The sequence below is a fragment of the Aulonocara stuartgranti genome (assembly GCF_965226115.1).
Source record: "Aulonocara stuartgranti genome assembly, chromosome: 7".
Taxonomy (NCBI): domain Eukaryota; kingdom Metazoa; phylum Chordata; class Actinopteri; order Cichliformes; family Cichlidae; genus Aulonocara; species Aulonocara stuartgranti.
Window position 1 is genome coordinate 30043950 of NC_138945.1, and position 15865 is coordinate 30059814.

The following is a 15865-nucleotide window of genomic DNA, read 5'->3' on the forward strand; positions in this document are numbered from 1 at the left end:
CACTCACCTGGGATTTTGGTCCATATTGACATGATAGCAGCAGCTGGTTGAAGATTCTCAAGAATCTCAAGTTCCATCACATCCAAAAGGTGCTCTATTGGATTGAGATCGTGTGATAATGGAGCCTTTTTGAGTATAATGAACTCATTGTTGTCTTTAAGAAACCAGTTTGGAATGATCTGGGCTTTGTGAAATGACACAATAACTTGCTGGAAGCAGCCATCAGAAGATGGGTACAGTGTGGTCGTAAAGGGTTAGACATGGTCAGAAATAATATTGAGGTAGCCTATATCATTTAAAGAATGCTCAAAGTGTGCCTAGAAAATATCCCCAAACAATTATTAAGGCCACCAGCAGCCTGAACATTTGGTACAAGGCAGGATACATCCATGTGTTCATGTTGTTTATGCCACATTCAGACCCAACCATCTGAATGTTGCAGCAGAAAGCGAGACTCGTCAAACCATGCAAGGTTTTTTTAACCTTTTATTTTACTGTATTGTACTGTAGCTTCAGCTCTCTGTTCTTAGCTGACAGAAATGACACTCATGCTGGTCTTATGCTGCTGTGGCACAACTGCTTCAAGGTTCTGCGTTTTGTCTGTTTAGAGATGTTCTTTTGCATACATGAATTGTAAAAAGTGCATACTTAAGTTACAATTGCCTCAAGTATGATAGCAGTCTGGTCATTCCCCTTTTGGCTTCTGACATCACTGAGGCATTTCCTCCCAGAGAGCTGCCACTCACTGGATATTTTTGTTGTTTGGACCATTCTCTGTAGACACTAGAGATGGCTTGGTGAGGAAATCCCAGTAGATTGGCTGGTCCAAGTACTTCAGAAACCGCTTACAACCAACAACCATGTTCAAAGTCACTTAAATGACCTTTCTTCCCCATTCTGTTGCAAGTCATCTCGACTATGTCTGCATGCCCAAATGCTTTTCCTGCTGTCATGTGATTGGTTAATTAGAATCTTCGATAAGGAGCCATTGAAGAGGTGTACCTTATGAATAGGTCAGTGAGTGCATGTGTGTATACTTGGTCATGGTATGCAGTCAGTAGATAAGTATAATTATTTATTTTGTTGTTATCCTTTGTTTATAAACACCACTCTGTCACTGGAACATTTGTTAGTGGATGATTTTCGCATCATACCTGCAGATTAAATCTTTCTTCCTTTCTCCAAGTGTCACTTATTCATTCAACCTTTATCTTGACTTGTAAATTGCACTGAACCCACTTGCAAGCGTTATTTACTATATACAGTAGCTGACTAAAAGGCCAGCAGTTGTTTAACGCATTGTTTGCGTAATTTAATACTCAGTCTTAGTCCCATCCCCTCCTCAGAGAGTGCCGTGTCAGCTGTTAAAGCTTTTTTGTAATCCTGCCACTTCTTTCCACTGTTTTTTTTTTTATTCTGCCCCCTTTTTTGTGACTTTCTCTTTGGAATATGCTCTATATGGCCTTTCTTTTACAAATTGCCTTTAGCCATTGGTACGCCATCCCATACCTTATAATTGTGCCCTTTGAGTGTGCTTTGTCAGGTGCTTGACACTGTGTGTCATTCCATCTCCATGTGTCATAAAACAGAGGGGCATTCAGTCAGAATTAATGATGGCAGGGCTGGGACGTGGGCCAATTAGTACAGAGTCAGTAAATTATGCAGTTTTCCACATGGCCGGACCAATGGGATGCTGTGAAGGTTAGATGGGCTGTGTTCATGCAACAGCCTATAAACCCGTTCAACCATGGCATAAGGCAAAATAGAGCCCGTTTTATCATTTTCAGTGCCAAGATGATAAAATATTGCTTTTGCCAGGTGTACATCCCACAGAAACAAAAGATAATGTTTCCCAAAATGGGCAACATCTGTGCATTTTATCACACACCATTTTAGCTCCTTGTGGCTTATTCCACTTCCTGAATTGTGTGTCTTGGTAGCAATACTGAAAATGATGGGCTCATTAAGAAGAGATTTAAAGCTTAAAGCAGCATTGATTGTTGTTGTTTTTTTTGTTCTGTTTTTCCCTTTTTCCCCTCTTGGCAGAGTAGCAAGACTTAAGCTCGACATCTTTACATATTATCACCCTCTGAAATGAATATGCAAACTGTATCCTATTCACACATCCTCAAAGACACAAAGCAGTATCAGCATTCATTTGGTGTTTCAGGAGTCATATTCTGTTTTAGTTTTGTTTATTTTCTGCATTGAATCATGAGAGAAGTATTTGTTTCATTAGCTGCTAATTGGTCTAACAGCTCCTCAAAGCTCCTGTAAACAAAGCTGATGAGCTTAAAGACGTGAGTATCTTCTAAAGAGTTGAAGGGAAGTGCACAGTTGGGAAAAGTTATGTCACTGTATCGTTACACAGTTAAGTCAAAACAAGCTCTATTTTGACTTAACAAAGTGTTTATTTTACACTTTGTTCCATTATTACACAAAACTGTGTGTCTGGTTTTTTTTTTTTGGTTTTTTTTTCTTTCTTTTTCTGCAACCAAACCCGGCAAACTCAGGCCCCTGGAGGTTCTGATCAGTATTCGATATTATGGCATTGCCATATTGCCAAGCATCCACCAGCATTGGTTTAAAATGATGCATTTTGATTCAATTGCATTAATATCTAAGATCTTTAGATTCACAAAAATTAAATCGTATTTTATGATGCTGCCATGTTCCTCCTACTGACAGGCTAAAATGACCCATTTTTAGCATTTAAATACCAATCATCACCCTGATATTTGTATTTTTTTTTTATTTTCTCAATGTTATTTGGTCATCAGTTTGCCAACAATATGAACAGGCCAAATAATACTTTATACAGTTAACAGTCTTTATTGTTCCAGTAGTTGCTAATGAACAATCTCATTAGTTATAGCCGTTGCCCCGTTTTCATTTTCTGTCCTTATTAACTAAAGGAACATGTTTTTCATGTTTCTACCATCGACTCATTGGTTTCAGTTGTAATAAAATTGCTCTTTAATGCATAACCCAAAGACATTTCTATTTCTCAGTAAATACTACACTCGTATTACTAAGTTTTTTTTCTCCTTATGAAAAATGTTGTAATTTAGGTTCAGAGAAAGGCTAGTACTCACATTATAATGTGGAAGCTGGAAAAGGAAAAACTAAGATGCAGATGCATAAAGAAGGATGGTCCTAACACTAAACTTTTAGGAGTGTCATTTATTATGTGTCCCTTTTTTTTCAAACATTTGAGCAGCTTGATATAATTTTTAATGTCACAGATATTTCAGAGACTTCAGATTTTACAAGTTTTGATGTCTCAAAGCTATTGGGATACACAAACTGGAAGTCTGTTCTTTTCTCTCATGTCAGGTCACTTACTGAAAAAAAAAGCCCCCTCAGAAAGGTTTGCATGTTCTTTTTAATGTCTCTTGTTTAACCTTTTCATTTTCTGCTCCAACATCATTGTGTCAGTTGAATGCCAAGTTGTTTCTCAGTTTTCTGGCATGTTACATAGAGATGGCTATTTTCAGTCAGTTTTTACTGACATTTGTATAAAGGAAAGTGGGGGGTTGCATGAGTTGAAATGACACAATCAGTCAGTAGTACCTAACCTTTTCAGCGATGAAACAGACTCTAGTGAGACAAATGCTTCAAGGCAAGTGCTAGCTGCTAGAAAATGTAAATGCCATCATTTAGAAAAAAACAAAACAGAAACAAAATAAAATTAACTAATCATTTAAAAAACCTGCATGGAAACACACTGATCCTATACTAGTTAAAAAAAGTTATTTGAACCAGTGTTCACCTGTGTGGCAATGGTTAAAGTCACTGTAATAAGTGTAAGTTAATAGGTTATGAGGTCCTTAGAAATCCTTATAAAATACACATAAATGATCTGTTAATAAAACTTTTGTCAGTAATATTTAATTTATCAATTTATCAAATGTCTAATACAGTTCACTGATAGTAGGACCAATAGTCTGTAATAAATACAGGGGTTCAAACCTGCCTGGCCCTACATGAAAAAATAATTGCACACCTAAACACAATAAGTGGATGCCAACCTTGGCAGAAAGAACTGTAATCAAGCGTTTGTGATAACTGGCAATAAGTCTTGATTTGTTTTGCAGAATTCTTTTCATTAAGCCTCATTGGATGGTTTTTGATCATAAAACACTTTGGGAACACCACACTGCACGTAAAACTGTATTATTGGAAAATTGTACATAAACTCATAAATCTCACCAGTGTTATATGGTTCAGCTCATTATAAATACTTTGTTTTATTTAATCTCCAGCAATTCGTCATGTACCTCATTTTAGATATGTGGACTTCACAGTGTCATATATCTCTAAAAAGTTACTTACAGTAATAACATTTTCAGCTGAATTAAACAAAACTATGCGACGCGTTAACATTTAGTATCTACAGAGGGTTATAAAAACATTAATGAGAAATTAAAGTGGTCTAGTCTAAAAACAGCTGTTGGCCAAGTTCGGAACCGGCAATGCTGCATCACCCTAAAATGCTGTATTTGCCTTTGAAAACAAGGAGAATTCAAAAGTTCCCGATATGACCTATGTTGCACTATGAGGGCAGCCAAGCGGAATTAGAGAGACAAGGTACAGACACGGCTCAGCAGTAACAACTCTGAGAGCATGTGGAAGGAGCACTTTACACTTTGTAGGTAAGCCCAGGTGCACAGCCAATGTCACCGTCTTGCTCCACGATGAGGTACATAAGTTTTCTGCCCATTTTGAGAGTCAGAACGCCACTCTCCCTAAGAGGCCTTCCAAAAACGTTAAGGCTGGCACTCTGATCATTAAAGAGGATGACGCACAAAGTTTTTTCCAGCATGTCAACACCTGTAAAGCAGCCAGACCCAGCAGTATCCCCATCAGAGGATGCAGCTCACAGGAGTCTTTTCTTTCTCTCCCTGCCTGTTGTCCCCTCCTGTTTTAAATCATCAGTCATTGTGTGTGTTCCAAGAAAGAGTAAGGTAATATGCTTAAATGACTGCCACCCTGTTCTCCATCTATCATAGGAAAATCAATTTGAGATGCAGATGAAGTATTTTATTCCTGACATTTTGTCACCCAATCTGGACCTGATACATTTGCCAAGAGGTATAGCTTCACTGATGATGCTTCACCCACAACACGTCATAACACTCTCAGTGATGTGCCAATAAATCGTATATATTTGAGCACAGCATGCATTACCATAATTCCCTAAAGAATCAACACTTAAAGGCCTTGGACTTAACCTCTGCAGGAGGATTGTGAACTTGCTCTCAAACCAACACAAAGTGGTGAGGATTGCCCCTGTGACTATGTCCTGATCTTCCTCCTATCCTCCCAATATTCACATTATCACACAGATCCAGATTAGAAGTTACGATTGCAGATGACACATCAGTGATTGGCTTAATTATCAGCAGCTTCTCAAGCTAAATGTCAAAACAAAGGACTTTAAGAAGAAAGAACATTATCAGCTGCATGTATGTCCTTTGAAGCTTATATACCCATTGACATCACATGGGACCTACTTGCTAAAGGAAAAATACCCATAAAACATAAAATCCTGTAATGTGATTGTAATTTAATTGCTATACCGGTAATTATCTGTGTTTGTTCTGACTGTAATTTCTTTTTGACTGGGGACAAACACATTGACTTTACCTTTAAAACTGCTTTTTTTTTTTTCTTTTTGAGTCTCAGACAGGTCAAAGAAATTGGTCTGCACCTTTTTTTTGTTATAAATCTTCTGTCTGGGTCTGGAGAAGGTGGTGGTAATAACCCAGCAGATTAGTCACTTTAAGCTTTCATCAGGTCATTCTGTCTTTTGCTGCTACATAATGACATGAGGCATTTCACCTTGTTGGCTGATGGATCATTTCTTTCACTTGGCCATTACAGTTTGACTCTCTCATATGCACACACACACTCACATGCATACTGCTCAAAAAATTAAAGGAACACTTGGGTCAATGTCACTACTGGTAGCATGTGGTAGAGGTTGTCTAGAGACAGTACAGAGGTTGCACAGGTTGTCCAACTCCTCTAGGATGGCACATCAATACAAGCCATTACAAGGTTTACTGTGTCTCTCAACACTCTCAAGAGCATAGAGGAGATTCCAGGAGACGGGCAGTTACTCTAGGAAACCTAGAGCCTTAGAAGGTGCTTAACTCCTGGGCAGGACTGGTATCTACTCCCTTGTGCAATGAGGAACAGGATAAAGATGCCAGCTACAAAATGAAATCCAGCAGTCCACTGGTGTGAAAATCTCTGGCCAAACAATCAGAAACAGACTTCACAAGGGTGACTTGAGGGCATAATATCCATAAGTTGGCCCTGTGCTCACTGCCCAACACTGTGGAGTCCAATTGGCATTTGCCATAGAATACCAGGTCAACCACCGATGCCCTGTGCTTTCCACAGATGAGAACAGGGGCGACATTATGAAGGCAGTTCCATACCACTGACTGGCCGTCATGCTCGCCTGACCTAAATCCAGCAGAACACCTCGGGGACGTTATGTTTCAGAACATCCCAGTGCTGCCACGTTGCACCTTAGACTCTCCAGGAGCTCAGTCCAGGAGCCCGGTCCAGATCTTGGAGGAGATCCACAAGGACATCATCCATTGTCTCATTGGGAGCATGCCCCAATTAATCAGTTAGCATTGCATTAAAAAGTGCATTAAAAATATATTTAGAAATTTTTTGTAAAACATTGCAATAACAGAATATAAAATAGTATAAAAACATGTAGGCCTAATTGAATTTAACAATGTATTAATAATACATTGCATCCTTATAATAAGAACCTTATTAAAAAGCATTGCTGCTTTTATTGCTACTTTCCAATTGTAGCATAGGTTTTGGCTCTATTTTTGTTGACTATATATACAAACTTCAGTCATAAATTTTAAACATTGGTTGACTTTTAATTTGTATTATTGGTACTTTAAAAAAGGAGGCTCTTTAAAAATAAATTCAAATTAAGCCAGTTAGGCTTAATAATTAATTATGCCAGCTACCTTTTATTTAATGCAAAATGTATTTTGGTTCACTGCAACTGCTGCTAGTCTGACTGTTACAAGTTGTCTTCCTTTTACAGTTTTTAAAGCTTGCAAAAGCTTGTTTTGGTCACTCTGTCTGCAAAGATAGACATTTTTGGATCATTAGACATCAGGAGATTGATTTTTCTGCCATGATGCATTTGATCCTTGTTTCGCTATGCACTATGCCTCCCATCCTGTGACACAAATGGTTATTTGAAAATATGAATCCACCTTTAGTCATGCTGGCAGTTGCAGACAGGACTGAATCAAGTGCATAGATTTAGAAGGTTCATACTGATTTTTATGTGAGTGCTTTCAGTGCTCATTTATTCCTTTTAAAAATTTTTTTACTTTGCATTTCCTGACATCAAAACACGAGCTGCTCTCGCTGCTAACTGCCACACAGAAAGAGATGGACTGGAGTTGCGTTTACAAGAACATGATGATGAGAAAGCATTCATGAGGGATGGAGGAAAATTCACCTGTCCTAAGGCCCCAAACAAACACACATCAAAGGCCAAAACCACATGGGTGCACACATATGCACTAAGTGTATGCACACACTGTCTCTGATAAACACACACATTTATTTGAAGCAGTCTTTATCACCCAAGGCGACTGGCAACGAGATCCATTTTGTGTGTCCAGCAGCAGTTTTTCCATTAGACCTGATGAAATGTCCAAACTATAATGGACCTGAAGAAAGGCTGCATTAAGGCACAGTGGTTTATGTACACAGGCCAGACTGGATAAAAATGTTTCTCTGCTCCATAACAGGATGCCAAAAGTTAATGTTTCCCCATTTCCTTCTGTGTGTTCGCTGGGTGTGAGTTTTGTTAAAACGTTAAGTGCGGGTTCTGGAGGGTTCTACTTTTTTGATAGTCAGACATTTAATTTCCTGCATTTTAATGCGTCAGTTTTCTGCATTTATTTATAGAGTAAAGGTATTTATTTATGGGTTAAAACACAAATTTTAAGCCCCAGTATAACAGAATATTATGCAGTACAACTTTCAGGCAATCTGTATTGCTTTCAAATATTTATTCTTGTGTAAACAAACCTTTCTCATTTAATATTATCCCTGCTGAGCCAATACAACACATACAGGCATGGTGCACTGCTCTGCTGTATTTTGTGTCTTTTGTTTTGGAAAATGATTTATGTTTGCACATGGCACCCTGTGATGCGTGTTCTATTAAAAAAAAGTTGCACTGGGTTTTTAACAGCTCATATTCATATACTTTATTAAAAAAAAGTTTTTTAAAAAGTAAACGTAATCTAGACTTCCTTGGTTCTCAAATCTTTTTGGGAGGGAAAAATTCCTCCTCTTGCCTTCTGGCTTCTCCATGATTATTAACCTGGCAGCATGTGCACAGCACCAGAGGTGAGGAGTAGATGCTGCATGTTGCTGACTGAGATCACAACACTGTGTTTCTGTGTGTCTGTCTGTGGTTTAATTGTGTTTGCCACAGCATTTGTATTTTTTATTTATTTTTCTAAAATATTAATATTTTTGGAGTGAAAATAGACTGTGCAGAGAAGAAAACATCCAACCCTGTCGGGCAGATATTTGATGTAACATTTTAGCAGGTTTTTCAGAATAAAAGTTTATTTATTTAGGTTGACAAATACAAGTTTAAATATTTAAGGAGGAGACGTCACGTCTGCCCTCTTTGAAATCTCTGCCTTTGTTCTGTGCGCTCCTTTTTGCTTCTTCTGTGTGCATATTCACCTATTCATATTCTCTTTTATTTTTTGTGCCTGTGTGTGTTTGTGTATGTAGATTTTTATCGGAGAGGTGTCCATGTACATGATGAAATCAACGAGGGAAGCTCTGTTGGCCCAGGAGAAAACAATAGTGACAGGAGACTGTTGTTACCTCAACCCCCTCACCCGCCGCATCATACGCTTCATAGGTAAGAACCTTGTATTGCAATGTACTCTAAACTGCCCTAAGGTCACTTGTGCTAATGGTACCAGACAGTGACTGAAAACTCTGAATACACATGAAAAGTACTTTGGGCTTCAGCATGTGTAAGGTCCCACCAGTATTTGCCTGGCGCATCACCTCAGTGCAGCTGCGATGAACTGAAAGACCGGAAAATTATGGATCACTGATCTGATTGAAATAATTTCATTCAGTTCTCCACAAAGACTGTGTGTAGAATAAGGGATCAGATTAGTATTCAAAAGCGCATTAGCATGCAATTCTGTGATCCATCACAATAAGACGCTGCTTGTGACTTCAGCCTTGTTTTGTTTAATTTAATACAAAACTATATGAGCAATGTTTATTAATGTCATAGCTCAATAAAAGTTGCATCTGCAACATCAGCCAAGCCTTAACCACGACACAGCATGCTGTACATTCACAACTAAACTCAATGTCGGTGCTGTCAGTCACCTGTGAGGGGAGCTCAAATGCAGACAGCCATGGATTTAGCAACCCTGATGATTTACACCTTACACCTTGAAAAAACAAACTTTTTTAACAGTTCTGATTTATCCGGTACTTCAGTAAAGAAAGGGGCTCTCAACAAAGATGGCCATCAAGGAGCAAAACAACTGTGACATGTGTGTCTGGTACTGACTTTGTTGCTGTAATGTTGTCGAGTCACAGTGATGTAGTGTGTTGAACAGCTGTAGATAAAATGGAAAAACTTTTTTTAAAAATGACATGGTAGCTGAATGATGACTTTTCTTTTTTTACAGTGAAGTTGGATAATGTTTTAGGCTCAAGTATCAAGTAAATATAATTTGAACCAATGCGTTTAAATGATGTTGACTGCTTAAGCATCAGATGTCACATTTTAATCAAATTGAAATATGCTGCTAAATAGGGCTGGGCTATATCATACTGTTCACGGTAATACCGGTGTAATTTTGGGCAACGATAGGAAAATGAAATATCGTGATAGAATATGGGTAAAACGCACATGCGCAGTGCCTTTGTTTACATACGCACATGGCGGCGACGCAGAATGAGAAGGGTGAAAGTGGATCGTTAAATGAAACGGATGAACCACAATTGGTTTGTAAAAATGCTGCAACTTCAGTGGTGTGGAACTGGTTTGGCTTTCGTCCGTCAGATACACAACAAAGCACTATTTTTAGTAGAGCATGCTAGCGGGCCGTCGTTATTACCGTGTTGGTTGGAAAATACGGCACACTTAAAATCAATCCTTTGATTTTTCTGAAAATCGACAGTGCCCCTTATAATCCCTGTGCCTTATGTATGAGTTCTGGTTGTGTTTACTGACCTTGAAACGATTTTATGTCGTACACGGCGCTGAAAAATCTGTCAAATCTTTCAGTAGACTTTGCTAAGCTACGAAGCCGCACCGCTTCATGGATTGTCGGAGCATTACGGCTATGGTAGGCAGGAGCCTCACGGAGTGATACGTACTGTGCTTCAACATAATATTTCCGTATTATGTGTATAACCTCTTTTTAAGTTTTGTGGATATCATACATGGTTATGCTGAGGATATGTCGGCCAATTTCCACTGGAAATGCCTTTTGGTTAAACTATCAGCAAGGAATTTGCACTGTTATATTTTTATATAACTTTAAATGCACATAAAAAACAGCTGCTTGTTTAAGTGAAAATACATTGATGGGGTTTTTTGCATTAATAAAGTTGTGGAGTTGTGGAATTTTTAAATGTATATTGTGATAAATATTTTTGGTCATATTGCCCTGCTCTACTGCTAAACTCAGTGAGGCTCAACTGTTATGGGCAAAGATATGTGATATTAGATTTTTTCACCAGAACGCTGCCCAATGCAGACCAGTGACCAAAGGCCAGGCAAACACTGGGATAGAGAAACCTCTCATGTAAAATAATGTTTGTGGAGAAGCCTTTGCTTTTACTGATGTATTTCAAATATTGCTTACATGTTTTTGTATGGTAAGCTAACAGGTGTTATCATGGAAAAGAAAGGAAATTAAATATATTTTAAAAACAAGGACAAGTCCGTGTGTCAATTTTCTATAAAAGCTCTATAAAACCTTTGAATTTTGATTATTTTATAACAACGCTTTACCAGAATTGGGCAGACAGACTCTGTTCCAGTAGAGAGAGTCTGCTGGACTTTCCTGTCATAGTTGAAGAAAAAAAACTTTACAAAACACATTAGAAATGCAATCAGCAATTCACCTGATTTATGTTTTGAGACCTGTTAAATTTGTGAAATTGTCAAGGCATTTCCTGCTCACTTGTTCCCTCCCCTCTCTTCTCTCACTCTAACCCCCTCCTCCCCCCAGTTCCCTCATTGCCCTTCACACAATCATGTCCCCGTGCCCCTCAAAACCTCCCTCTGCGACTCCCTCACCCCACCCGCCTGGATGACAACACAAAGCACATTAATTTCATGGCCAAGCAAGCTAGATAATCAGCAGTCATATTTCACAGCAAAAGGAATGCAGACGTAGACACTGGTCAGTGTTAGTGGGCTGAAAGTGTCAGCGCCATCATTTATATTAAACGCTATCTTATTTTTATGGTCTGTATTTGGCTTGCTGTTGTCCATTTTTCCTCACCTTCCATTTCAACATTAGTTAACTTGCACTTTGTTTTGATTCAGACCACACTGTGACATCTTCAGTGATGTCTGCACACACACACAATAGTCACGATTTAATGTGGTGGAACTGGGAGCTAGATAAACACCCACACTGGAGGGTGATAACTTATATAAACCCTTCTGTGTTTATTTGTGATTGTTTCATTGCTCTGTGTTTGTGGCTTTTCACGTGCTCTTCTCTCCTCTCCCGTCTGTGTGTCTGTGGTGCCGCAGGTGTGTTTGCATTCGGTCTGTTTGCTACAGACATCTTCGTCAATGCAGGCCAGGTGGTGACTGGAGGTCTCTCGCCCTACTTCCTGTCTGTTTGCAAGCCCAACTACACTGCCACCGAGTGTCGCTTTAATCACCAGTTTATCGTCAACGGCAACATCTGCACCGGGAACCACGTGGTGGTGGAGAAGGCTCGGCGGTCGTTCCCATCTAAGGACGCTTCGCTGAGCGTTTACTCTGCCGTTTACCTGACGGTGAGAGGACCGCACCTTATCCTTTATTTCAGAGACAAAAAAAGGCTTGAAAAAACATTTTATAAAACGTATATCTAATGTAATGACACAGTATATGTTTAATTAAACAGCATGCGATATATTTTAAGGCATGAATGTGTGTAACGATATTTGCATTTAGGTGTATATTTCATTTCCTTTCATTCTCCCTTTGTAGCACGTGAACACTCACGTTTGTGTTTGTTTATCCCATTTTAAATTAGAAACCAACCAATAATGTGTAGACAAAAAAAATTCTCCAGGGATTCAACCTGAGCATAGTTAATTAAAAGCAATGTCATGTTCTAGTTTAGAATAGAAGGTAATTGGTTTACTCGTCTGTGGGGAAAAAACCAGACAGAAAATATATAATTTGAGCCGGGCTGCTTAAAGTTGTACTGCACATACCTGTACCGTATGTGGAGTTAAAAACTACTGAGTAAGAAGGAGTATTTGTTATAAACACAGCACCTTCGGTTCTTTGATGGAGGAATTGGCAAGGAGGGACTTCATGCTATTTGAAATTGAGGTGAGGAATATTTCACACTAGCACAGCGACAGTTTAGGCGTTTTTAGAAAATTGGCTGGAGGTCGCATGGAAAATTACTTTTTGAAGCGATAATTGAAGAGCAGCTGTTTGACATCTGAGTGACAGGGTGAGGGCCTCATCTTTGGAAAAAAGAGAGTGGAAGTGCAAATTTTATCAACAGGAGCAGGAGGAATACAAGAACAGATTGTTGTTGATGAAAATTAATTCGATACCTTCGCTACTTGATTGGAATTAGGGCTGCACGATTAATCGTTAGAAAATCGCGATCTCGATTCATACTTATGTGCGATCTCATTTCCAAATGACAACGATTAAAATAAAATAAAATTAAAAAAAGACGACGACTGTACCGCATTTTGATCCGGGACGTAATCTGCATGAAAACAAGCGCTCACTCTTCCTGCTCAACAAATGACAAGGGCGGAGCCTTATACCACGTGATACAGAAGCTGTGCCGTGTGATGCTAAAATTAGCAGGGGAAAAAACAACGGAGAGCACGTCAGGGATGACGAGAAAGTGACAGGAGAAAATCTGTCCCGGTCAACCACCCAAACATCAATAACGTGAACCTTATACAGCGCTTCCCTATACACGTCGAACTCTCGCAGGCACAAAGAAATTACGGAGGCTATCACTTATCACCTGACCAAAGATATGGCTCCCATCAACACTGTGCAATTAGGAAAATGATCAACACCCTAGACAAACGCTACACAGTGCCGTCCCGCAACTATTTTTCTATTGTTGCACTACCTGCTCTATACACGCAGCGTCGAGCAACAGTGGAGACAGAATTTCAAGCAGTACAACATTTTGCGGCAACAACAAAACGTGAGACATTTGTTGTTTTTATGTTTATTTATTGTTTTTATGTTCAGTCTCAACTGTTACGAAGTTGATGTGCAGTTAATAAGTGCAATAAATATTTATACTGGAAAAGAAAACCGTGAGAGAATCGTGATCTCAATTCTAAGCCAAAAAATCGTGATTCTCATTTTATGCAAAATCGTGCAGCCCTAATTGGAATAGAGGTAGGTGAAAGTTCAAGAGGTGAAAATATATGCAGGTAGACCTTTTTGTTTTTAAATGCTGACAGTCCTCCCGCTTATTAATGGGTTCTCTTGTTAGGTTCAATTTTTTATTCTCTGTGGGGGAAAAACGATGTCTCTGTTTTGCAGAATCTTGCGCTACTATGATGTAACTTTTTCACAGCCTTCCCTGACTGATTTGCTATACCATGGGGGCTTTGCACTATTTTGAAATGGTAAAATATTTGTCACCAGGATGCAGAGGAGGCTACCCCCCCCCTCTGTCCCCTTCTGGCTGCCTCTGCCTCAATTTTATCCCACAACTTAGACATTCACATTAATCACACCCTCATTACACATACATATAGGATCTTGGGGGTGGGCATGATACACGGAGTCCAAGTTACCATCAGGGTGTACGCCTCACCCCTGGCGTCGTTGCCCACCTCTCAATTTTAAATACATGTAGACATTGAGGGCTAGCAGGAGGGGCTATGCGCTTACCTGCTGCTCTCTGGCAGGTAGCTCTATGCCCTCCTGGGTTTTAATTGCACCTCAGAACACACATGCATCAACACTACAATGAGCGGGTGGAGGGAGGTTTGGAGTCTTCTCCCACCCCCATTCTCTGCGGCCTACTGGAGCGGGGGGGGCTAGGAGGAGTGGGCCGTCCGACTGCGGTCTGGGGCCTCCCTGCTGCTGCGGAGTCGGGGCGGTCTGCCTCTCCCCACCGCAGGGAAAAGGGTAACACCACCTGGGTCTGGGTGCAGTTCCCCCCTCCAGGGGCAAGGGTACCTAGACCCGGTTAGTAGAGTACGCTTGGGGAGTGTGATTGTGTGTACAGCGTCTCTTTATGTCTGTCTCCACGTCGGTTGAGTGTGAAGTACATATGAGAGCATGAGGGTGGGAATGGATGTTTGTGTCTGTGTGTGCCTGTATGTCTGTGTCTATATGTCAGGTTGGGTATCAGACGCCACCTCTCTGGGGACATCTCGGGCCCTCCAAGGTTTGGAGGCCTATCTCCACCCACCACCACTTCCCCTGCCGGTGGCGGACTCCCTCAGGTATCGGTGCGTTGGTGGTTCTTTGTATCTGGGGGTGGGCGTCCGGGTACACACTGGCTCACTCCTTGGCGGCCGCTTATTGGGGCTCGCTCGGGCCACTTTGGAGGTGGGGTGCCCCCGGCCTCTCGGCCTGGGGCTCGGTCACTCAGGCACAGCTGGCTGCCGGCGGAGCTCACGGGCGCGTCACTGCAACTCCCCCTGGCTTCTGCTCCGCGGCTGCTGAATGAGCTCTCATCTGGGACTCTCCTTAGCTCTTACTGGGACAGTGGCGCGGCTGCCCCTCTGTTGGTCTTCCATGGTCTCTTGTGTTCTGGGGGCCTCTGGATGTCTGGAGTTTTGATCTCCTCCATACCTGCTTGATACCATAGAGGACAGGGCTGTGGCTCCCCACACTCTCTAGCAGATCATTACATGGAGAAACCTTTGGAATGCAAGCATGCTGATCCACACAGGTATCCACACAGGTGTACACATGGGTATTCACAGATGCGGACTACAGCTTTCTTGGCTGCTGCCTCAAAGCACACTGTGCGCTGTCTATCTTGCGTGCTGCACAATATCGTTTATTATTTAGTAACTATTGATATCTATGACTAGCTAGTTTATTGTGATGGTGCTTTTTTTTTTTTATTATTATTATGTTGCTCTTTGTTGTTTGCTGTCTCCCCTGTTTTTTTTTGTTTTTCTTTCTCTCCATACAGGTGACCCAGGAGGTTTTTTTTTTTTTTTTAGTTTTTTTTTTTTTTTTCTCTCTTCCCCCCCTTCTCACCGTCTCTTCTCCCCTTTGGTTTTCTTTCTTCCTCTCCCCCTCTTTCTTTCATTCTTTCCCCCTGTCCTATTAAAAAAAAAAAAAAAAAAAAAAAAAAGGATGACAAAGGATGAACTGAAGCTCCGCCATCACGTGATGTCACATGCTGCTGTTTCTGATGTCACTTCCAAAAAAAAAAAAAAAAAAAAAAAAAAAAGAAATGGTAAAATATTTGACTTTATTTTAGTGGGAAAACCTCCAGTTGTTCTGCATGGGATCTCTGTTCCTAATCCACCTAAACAGAAGAGCAGGAGCCTGTTTTTTTTTGGTTTTGTTTTCGTTAAAGACATTTGGGACAAAGAACAGTCTAAT

The 15865-nt window shown here is 40.3% G+C and overlaps 1 protein-coding gene across 8 annotated transcripts in view; it reads left to right on the top strand.

The window, feature by feature from the left end:
* The window catches only part of plppr1 (phospholipid phosphatase related 1), an 83910-nt gene that overhangs the window by 60594 nt on the left and 7451 nt on the right, over positions 1–15865 (top strand). For all 8 annotated transcript variants that reach the window (XM_082538822.1, XM_082538817.1, XM_082538816.1 and 5 more), the window contains exons 4-5: positions 8818–8950; positions 11834–12084. In XM_082538822.1, coding sequence (XP_082394948.1) covers positions 8818–8950; positions 11834–12084 — 384 coding nt within the window. The remainder of the gene's footprint in view (positions 1–8817; positions 8951–11833; positions 12085–15865) is intronic.